Below are 10,232 nucleotides of genomic sequence, written 5' to 3' on the forward strand. Positions count from 1 at the left end.
GGGAAAAAGACAATAGGATGTAGATGGATTTATAAAGTCAAAACTAAGAGTGATGGGACCTTGGAAATGTATAAGGCTAGACTTGTTGCTAAGGGTTATGCCCAAGAATATGAGATTGACTATGAAGAAATCTTTGCTGCTGTTGCTCGTATGACCTTTGTTAGAACCCTAATTGTTATTGCTTCTATCAAACAGTGACCCATTCTTCAAATGGATGTTAAAAATGCTTTCCTAAATGGCCATTTAAATGAAGAAGTTTTCCTGAGTGCTCCTCCTGGACTGGAACTACCTCAAAACAAGGTTTTACGACTTAAGAAAGCTCTGTATGGTTTGAAACAAGCTCCCAAGACCTGGTTTGATAAATTTAGTAGTGTCATAATTAATCAAGGTTTTAAATCTTGTTACTCTGATACAGCCATGTTTGTGAAAAATAATTAGATAGACATAATTATTTTATTATTGTATGTTGATGATATGGTAATTACTGAGAGTGATGAAAAAGGAATCATAGAAATTAAACAATTTCTTAAGAAATGTTTTCAAATGACTGATTTGGCAAGGCTAACGTATTTTCTTGGTATTGAAGTTGCTTATAGCAAACAAGGGTATCTGCTTTCTCAGATGAAGTTTGCTAGTGAATTAATTGACAGAACAGGTATTTCAAACAACAAAACTGCAGATACTTCAGAAGCTCTAGGAGTAAAAATGAAAGTTGATGATGGAGAGATTTTAGAGAACCCCACTCCTTTTCGACAAATTGTTGGTGCTCTCTCTTATGTCTCTATCACCAGATCGGATATTGCTCATGTTGTTCATGTTATAAGTCAATTTCAACAAACACCCACTTCTATGCACATGGGAGCGGCCATGCGAATCGTGCGTTATGTGAAGAACCCTATCAACAAAGGACTTTTCTTGTCTTCCTCTTCTATGTTAGAACTAGTTGCTTATACAGATGTTGATTGGGGTGGAGATCCCAATAATAGGCACTCCACCGCTGGTTTGTGTGTGATTTTAGGTAATTCTTTAATTTCCTGGCGATGCAAGATGTAGAAACAGTAAAAGTGAGGGAACAAGGAATGAACACGGATGTAACGTGGAAAACCCCTCAACAAGAGGGAAAAAACCACGGGTGAGGAGGACTGGTGCCTACTAGCAACCAGACACTCTTTCTCTTAGAATATTATTCACACACTAACAATTAGGGTTTACATGGGCTAAATAGGGCCATAACAATAACACTGGATCGGGTCCAGATCCAGATCCGGATAGGTGACCCGAATACACCATAAATCAACACTTTTCCTCAAGTTGGGCATACATATCAAACATGCCCAACTTGGATACATTCCTCTCAAACTAAGTCAAAGGTAAGACTTTAGTGAGAGCATCAGCAGTTTGGCCTTCAGACTTAATATATGGTAGAATCAACTCTCTGGCATCAATCATCTCCCGAATGAAGTGGTGGTCAATCTCGACATGTTTTGTTTGGTCATGTAACACAGGGTTGTTGGCCAGATTGATTGCGAACTTGTTATCATAGTACATCCTCATAGTCTTTCAGTCGTCATACCAATATCAGTCAACAATACTTTCAGCCACAGTAGCTCTGAGTTCTGACACTCTCATTACAACAGCTCTATATTCAACCTTTGCACTTGAGTGGAAACAAACATCTTGTCTCTTGCTTCTCCAAAGAACTAGATTTCCCTCCAAGTAAACCCAGGTGCCTGAGGTGGATCTTCTAGTATCAACACAGCCTGCCCAGTCTGCATCAGAATACCCTTCAATAGGCCCTTGTTTCACATATAGAAGCCCTTTGGCAGGATTCCTCTTCAAGTAGCACAAGATTCTGTCGACAACCTTCAAGTGAGCATCTGTAGGTCATGCATGAATTGACTCATGACATTAACAGCAATGGTGATATTAGGTCTAGTCAGAGTGCGGTAGATCAATCTTCCAACTAGACGTTGATACCTCCCCTTAGCCTCTTCACAAAGAGGTTCTCCATCCTTAATACTGAGTTTGTGTCCAACATCCAGAGGAGTAGAAGCCGGTCTACACCCTAGTTTTCCTGTCTTCTTCAGTAAATCCAATGTATATTTCCTCTGATTCAGCACAAGGGTCGTACCTGACCTAGCAATCTCGATACCCAAAAAATATCTTAGTTTGCCAAGGTCCTTGAGATCAAATTCGGCAGCCAGTAAACCCTTTAAACGTATTATCTCTTCTTCATCACCACCTATAACAATCATATCATCAACATAGACTAACAAAAGAGTAACCTTACCCTCCTTTTTTACAAACAGAGTATGATCCCCATTTCCTTGATCGTAGTCATGTTATCTCATCACTAATATAAGACGTTCAAACATGTACACCTCCTCTTCAATATCACCATTGAGAAAAGCATTCTTAACGTCAAGTTGGTACATCTTTCACTCCTTCAATACTGCTAGAGAAATGATAACTCTAACAGTCTTCATCTTTGCAATGGGAGCGAAGGTCTCCAAGTAGTCAATCCCATACTTTTGACTAAACCCCTTGGCAACAAGGCGAGCTTTGTACCTCTCAACATTCCCATATGGTTTGTACTTAATGGTGTAGACCAACTTGGATCCAACCAGATGAATCGCTTCAGGGATCTCTACCACTTCCCACGTCTGGTTTCTACTCAAGGCTTCCATCTCTTCTTGCATAGCATGAGTCTACTTGGGATCACTCTGAGCCTCTGTAATAGTCGTGAGAATCACAACCAAAGAAAGAAAAAATACAAAGCATTTGTAATCCTTGCTCAGTTTAGAATATGATACGAAGTTACCAATCGGGTCTTGAGTACATGACCTGACACCCTTTCTCAAGGCAATGGGAAGCTCTTCATTTGCAGCTTCAGTCTGAATCTCCCGAGCACGACTTGGGTCATCCAGGAAAGGAATAACATTGGGATTGGGGGTAGATTTCTCACCACTAGTCACCTCATCAGTACGTATTCTTTGCCTAAAGTAAACCTACCCAAACAAGTGATTATGTACTTCCTCAGTCTCAATAGAGCACCCTTCATCTCTCTCATGCTTGTAATCTAAAAAATATGTGAATTGAATCTCTTGACTTTGATAATACTCTTCCCTTGATATAGACTTCTACCCCTAAAGAGGATTCTCACAAAAGTAAGAGACATGTTCCAAGAAGGTGACATCCTTGGTAACATAAATTTGACCCGTGGTAGGATCAAAGCATTTATACCCTTTTTGAGTAAGGGAATACCCAACAAAAACACCCTTAATAGACCTTGGATCAAGTTTTTCCACATGGGGACTGTGATCATGAATAAAGCAAAAATATCCAAAGACACGAGATGGAAGGAGAAAAGGTTGACGACTCCCTGGACGCATAGAGTGGGGAGTCTGTCCATTTAGCACATGACTAGGCATACGATTGATGAGATATGCACTAGTGAGAACAACATCACCCCAATATTGTTTTGGAAGATTCCTTTGAAACAAGAGAGCCCTGGTGACGTTGAGTAACTGACGATTTTTCCTCTCAGCTGCCCCATTTTGTGAAGGGGTATAACTACAGGACGTCTCATGAACAATCCCCTTTTTTCGAAAGAAATCTTCAACAACGAGCATTATCAAACCGGAAGGTCTTAACAGATCTGCCATATTGGGTCTCCACAAGAAGAATGAAGGTCTCTATGACATGAGGCACTTCAATACGATCTTTTAACAAATAAACAAATGTACTTCTAAAGAAATCATCTATAAAGGTTATAAAGTATTGAAAACCTTGACGGGTATGAATTCCCGAAGGTCCCCACACATCAGAATGAATCAAAGAGAAAACTTCATTGGCATGACTGGTAGAAATAGGGTATGAAGCCCTAACATGTTTAGCAAATTGACATATATCACAAGATATTATAGACATGTCCAAACTGGAACATAAATCAGGAAATAACTGTTTCAAAATTCCAAAAGGAAGATGTCCAAGGTGTTCATGCCAATACAAAAACAACTGAAGACAATCCTTTTTCCTCTCCTCTGTTCTGCTGACAGTTGTCATAAGAGCGGTGATAAGCCTTTAAACACCAAACTAATCACAATCCTCTTCCCTGTCACCAAGTCCTGCAAAACACAGCAATTTGCAGAAAATATGAGTTCACAATTCAGCTCTTTAGTCATTTTGCTAACAGACAAGAGATTCAAGGGAAGATGAGGAACATGTAAGGCACCATGCACTAAAAATTTATTTAACAAAGAAAGACTCCCTTTTCCTGCCATAGAGGTAAAGGAACCATCGGCAAGAGAAACACATTCCTTTCCTGATGAGAACTTATATTCATGGAAGAGTTTATGATTGTCAGTCATATGGTGGGTAGCACCACTGTCAACAATCTATTCTCTCATACAAGAATTACATTTTTCTTCAGAGATGGCAAGAGCATGGTTAATCCTCATATCATCTGACGCTTCGGCCTAACCAACATCTATCTGACTCAGATACGCACAGAGCTCACGAATCTATTCAGCAAAGGTAGAAGCTTTCCCTCCACTATGGTTGGTCACATCAGATACAAGCTTCTTCCCACTAGAAGACCTCCCTCTACTATTCTTCTTTTCAGGATGCAGGTCCCAACAAAACTCCATGGTGTGACTTGTTTTCTTGCAGTGCGTACACTTTTGAGGAGGTCGGGCAACTCCCATAGAGGCACGGCTAACCAGAGCAAACCTTTCATTATATGAGGTATGATCCCCCTTTCTTCCACTTATAACTAGACACCTTTGCTCTTCAGCTTCAACACGGGAGTAGACATCTTCAATACTACACAATTCTTCCAAGTTAAGAATTTGACTCCTTATTCCTTCAAAGTCATTGTTCAGTCCAGCTACGAATAAGAATACTCGATTCTCTCATTCTTTGGCTACATGACGTACCTAGTCTTGGGGACAATTCCAAGTATCATCAGAGTAGTAGTCAAGTTCCTCCCACTTGGATTTTAAGGCTGCATAAAAGTCCGCCACAGAGAGATCTCCTTGTCGTAGACATAGACATCTTTCATCAGTTGATACACTTGAACAGTCTTCTTCTTTTGGCCATACATTTGTTCTAAAATAACCCACATATCTCTTGCAGTCCTCTTATGAACGATAAGGGGTTGAATATCAGAAGATACAGAATTGACAATCCAAGTTTTAACTTGGTTGTCCTCAAGAAACCAAGTGTCCCAAGCAGCACTAGTCTCAACAGGTTCAACCTTCCTCCCATTAACATACGCAATCCTGCCCCGACCAACAATCCCCATAGTAATCGCAGTGGACCATTGGAGGTAATTTTCTTTGGTCAGACGAATAGTGGTAACCTGAACAGGAATGTTTTCAGTTCTAGGAGCCCCAACCTCAATATGACCAGTATTTATAGTAGAAGAGGATGAATCTGCCATCCCACAACAGTGATATAACCACCAACACCAAGGAGAAAGACAGCAGGGAGCAACAACAAACACAGAACAATAGGGCGGAAGATAAAAAACATAGATTACTTGCTGAAATGATGACATGCACACAGAGGGGAGTAGTAGGGAGGCGGCGACATGGAGCAAAGGCGGGAAGAGGGGTCATCTCTCGTCTGCAGTAGAGGCCCGAGCTGAAGCAAACAAGGATGGGAGCAGCGGCTGAGCAGGGAGCAGGGCAATGGCACCCCATGCGCGGTAAGCCACGACACAAAACAGCAGGCATCGGAGCTCCAGGGGAACTGGCAAACAGAGCATACTAGGGGAGACACTGAGGGGCCTGAGTAGCGAGCGATGCAGACAGCAGATCTTCGGGCGATGGAGGCGATGATGGGACAGACACGGGAGGCGATGTCGTTGGAGCGAGACGCTAATAGAGGTGGGCGATATTGGAGCAGAAGGGACATCGTCGGGCGATGGAGGAGCTCGAACGATGATACCAGGCAGAGTGTCGGGTGCATTGGCCGATGTTGGGCGATGTTGTGCTCGGCTGATGTCACAGCACGAGTCGACGGTGTCCATCGGAACTTCACAGCGACAGAGGGCCTTTTACCAAACAAAGTCGAGGGATTCTTCGTCAAATCTGAATAGTACACTCAAAATCTATTTGGTTCTGATACCATGTAGAAACAGTAAAAGCGAGGGGACAAGGAACGAACACGGATGTAACGTGGAAAACCCCTCATCAAGAGGGAAAAAACCACAGGTGCGGAGGACTGGTGCCCACTAGCAACCAGACACTCTCTCCCTTAGAATATTATTCACACACTAACGATTAGGGTTTACACGGGTTAAATAGGGCCATAACAGTAACACTGGATTGGGTCCAGATCTAGACCCAGTTAGGTGACCCAAATACACCATAAGTCAATACAAGAAACAGAATAATGTGTCTCTATCATCAACAGAAGCTGAATACCGTGCCATGGCATCTACAACGATGGAAATTGTGTGGCTCAAAAGTTTGTTGAAAGATATGAGAGTTCATATCATGGATCCTGTCAAGCTTTATTGTGACAACAAAAGTGCAATTTATATTGTTAACGATCACACATTTTACAAAAGAACAAAGCATATAGAAATTGACTGTCATTATGTTCGTGAAGAATTCCTTCAGAAGACTATTGATCTCTCATATGTTTCATCTGAATATCAACTAGGCGACTTCTTTACAAAGGCTCTTGCGGCTGCCAGGTTTCACTATCTCCTTAGCAAACTTTCGGTTATCACACCGTAAGTTTGAGGGGGGTGTTAGAATGTATGTATCCCACCTATACATATATACATATATGTATGTACATTACATATATTAGTCAACTAATATATGTTCTAACATATATATATATATATATATATATATATATATATATATATATACATGTTATAGGTTTAGATACTTCGGATATTTATGTAATTTATCACCTTCTTGATGTCTTTTTCTTTTTCCATTTAACTTTGTATATTTCCCCTTCTACCCCTGCCTTTTCTATTTTTAACTAAAGAGGACCAAAAGGGGAGACTAGTCCCAACGGCTAGATTTCTAGCCGTTGGAACTAGTCTCCAACGGCTAGCCCTCTCATCTCTCCAAACTCTAATACCATGTAAACTTTACCACAATCACAAAAATAATCTTCTCCCACTCAAGTATAATGAGGACAACAAAAATAAATGAGGAAATGAATATTATTCATACGAAACCGTTATACAAGGCTGGCTTCAAAGGTCATAGCACTATCGTAGAATGATACAATATTTATAGGAATAAAGAGACAATAGAGAGAGAAGATAGCTGTTGGGCGGAGTTCCAGCAGCTAGAAAACTAGCCATCAGAACTCCCAACAGGTAGAAACACAAAAAAAAAAAAACAGAAAAACAGAAATATTGCAAAAACATTACAACAAAACATATTGCACTCCAATGTACACCAATATATGAATACGTATATATGTATTCATACAACCACTTAAATATAGCGATGTATGTAGAACAGTAGAAGCATATATACATACGAATGTGTGTGTACTTGCATATAAACTAACAGAAATCACTGCTCTTTTCTAAATAAGAGTGCTCATCAGAATGGATGGTGACCTATATATGTATGTGTGTGTGTGTGTGTGCATATAATCTGTACGTGTATATGTGTGTGTAAGAAGCATAGATTTGCGGTATAATCAAGGTGACATAAACTTCCATATAAGAGGCGAAGAGTGAGCCAGTAACCCAAAGATGTAAAAGAGATCAGGCCTTGTTCTCTCATATCCAGCTCATTCTGAATTTCCTATTTATACTTCATGCTTTATTCATATCGTCACAAGCATGTCACAAGTATACACTTTTTTTTGTCCTTCTTTTTGGTTGATAATATCATCTGGTCTGCACAGTCAACACTGATGGTTGGTGTGTTTGTTTTTCCTTGTTCAGGTCGGTCATGACAGGCAAGGGCTACCAATAGGTTTGCAGTTGATTGGACGTCCATGGGAGGAAGCTACAATTATCCGGTTGGCTTCTGCGGTAGAGGTAATGATGTTTTTATATCATGATTTTGCACAACTTTGGATCAAACCAGATCTCACCAAAAACATACATATAACGATGTTTATCAGTGTGAATGATTTCAGTTCATTTGATTTTTACTGCCAGGCCATGAGAAAATAAATAACCCAACCAAGTTAATAAATAATCAAGAACGTTATCAAAGATTGACAATGTCTTATTACATAATCCATTTCACGTCACAAAATTCTGGAAACTTATTTTCAGGTAATTAGAAAGTCTTGTTTTATACAAATCTAGAAGTAGAGGATAAAGCATATATTTTCACAATTTTTTTATTTTGGCATCATTCTCAGAATACTGCGTTCTTTTTTACACTTTTCCAGATTTCCTTATTTTTGCTGTTACTAACATGATATATTGAAAAAAGAAACACCGATATATGTGAGAATGCACACATAACTAGTTCAACATATGGATGGATATATGAAAAGCATACTACATTGAACTTGAATATTATATGTTTTTTTACTGAATCCAATGGATACCGAAACTAAATATGAGTCTGTCACCAGGTTTAATTAAGCAATATCTGGTTAGTTTAATTTGGTAATAGCAATATCTAATCCAGTTACATCCTGGCTTGAGCTTGAGCTCTCTAGGTGGAAGTTGAGACCTTTGGGTGAAATTCATATTGCAGTTTGCTAAAGAGTCGACTTGAGTCTTGCCTTCCATGAAAGATCTTTGTAGCTAAGAAGTCATTTCACGGGCATTAAATATTACAGATTGGTGCTTACTGTCACAGTTCTGTTGTCATAAGAGCTTTTGGGATCGCTTAGTTAGGTTCAATTATTGAAAAAAAAGGTGAAAAAACTATTCCTAAGCATCTTTCTTCTGTCTATGAGTCTCATGGCTTCCTTTTCCATTAGATTGGTTATTGTCATTGGTATGAGGTTTTTGTATTTTGGTTTTCCATTTCCTTCATGTTGATTCCACAACCATTTGTTTCCTTATTGATCGCCTTTGTTCCTAAGAGCATGATCTCGACCTGTTACAAGCCAAGCTACTCACAAGCTGCCTATTTTGTCAATGAAGTCAGACAAGCCTTTGCGTTATGCTTGCATCCTTATAGGAACTGGCTCATGGCTGTGCTCCTATCTTCCTTCAATCCCCAAGGAGGTTGAAAACAGATCATCTCAAGGACTGAGCAGAATAGCAGATGTCTGGACTTGCTTCATAACCTTCAACTATTCTGTAAAAGCACTTTGTATAATGGTCGATTTTCCAGATTCTGGACACTTAAAAATTGAATTAGCAGCATCTTCTAACTTAAGGCTTGGCCCTTATTTCAGAATGTGTACTACTAGACAAGGCACTAGTGAAAGCTTGTGTGCTTAAAGATGCCAACGGAACCTGAGAAACACGTTTTGAGATTTAAGAACTTTGAAGCATGGGTTGACTTGCAATGTCATTTTCTGTTGAGCATTATACACATGCTGATATTGCCTTGAAAGGTGAAGAAAGCTTGAGGATAATGCTGCTTTTTTTATTCTACCATTTGATAACTAATTGTAGCCAATAAACTTTATGTTCTTTAAAAGTTTCAGGCATAATTCTCGATTTTCTAACCATCTTTTGAACATGAGAAGTTCTTTTACTTGTTTTTTGAGTTTGGTCAATTGTTTTGTTTTTTTTTTTTTTTTTTTGACGCCATTCTTCCATTGCAGGAACTTTGTGCAAGTTCTAGGAACCGACCATCCACTTTCTTCGATGTTTTGCATTAAACTTCCCCTGATGAATGAATTGATCAAGAGTGGCTCACCATCAAGTGCCTTTCATTTTATTTTCCCAGTTAATGGGGAAACTGTAACAACAAAAGAGGGACTGCTTTTGTGGTATTTTGAATCAGTGAAGACTATAGACAGAATCCTGGAAGGTAAAAGTAGGCATTGAGATACCCCTTCCAAATTCTCTGTATAAACATTATTTGTAACTTGCTCAATAATGCTTGAGTACCTCTCTCTCTCTCTCTCTCTCTCTCTCTCTCTCTCTCTCACACACACACACACACACACACACGTACACAACATATTTTGTTTACCTTGGTCTGTAGTTCGCACCATGTGACTTTTATTTTGTAACTTGTCCAGTAATGGGACACAAAAGCCCAAGGCTTATGTTGCGTGGACACGAAACACAGCTAAGAACGCTGAACATGGTGCAT

At 39.6% G+C, this 10,232-nt stretch overlaps 1 protein-coding gene across 2 annotated transcripts in view; it reads left to right on the top strand.

Annotated features, from left to right (window-relative positions):
- The window catches only part of LOC116252576 (fatty acid amide hydrolase), a 73,987-nt gene extending 63,962 nt beyond the window's left edge, over positions 1–10,025 (top strand). The window contains exons 20-21 of one of the 2 annotated variants that reach the window (XM_031626935.2): positions 7,969–8,032; positions 9,736–10,025. In XM_031626935.2, coding sequence (XP_031482795.1) covers positions 7,969–8,032; positions 9,736–9,755 — 84 coding nt within the window. In that variant the 3' untranslated portion in view covers positions 9,756–10,025. Of the gene's footprint in view, positions 1–7,936; positions 8,033–9,735 lie in introns of both variants that reach the window. The other variant, XM_031626934.2, reaches the window with a different exon arrangement.
- The last annotated feature ends 207 nt before the right edge of the window (positions 10,026–10,232 follow it).

Source organism: Nymphaea colorata, chromosome 4, assembly GCF_008831285.2.
Source record: "Nymphaea colorata isolate Beijing-Zhang1983 chromosome 4, ASM883128v2, whole genome shotgun sequence".
NCBI classification, from domain to species: Eukaryota; Viridiplantae; Streptophyta; class Magnoliopsida; order Nymphaeales; family Nymphaeaceae; genus Nymphaea; species Nymphaea colorata.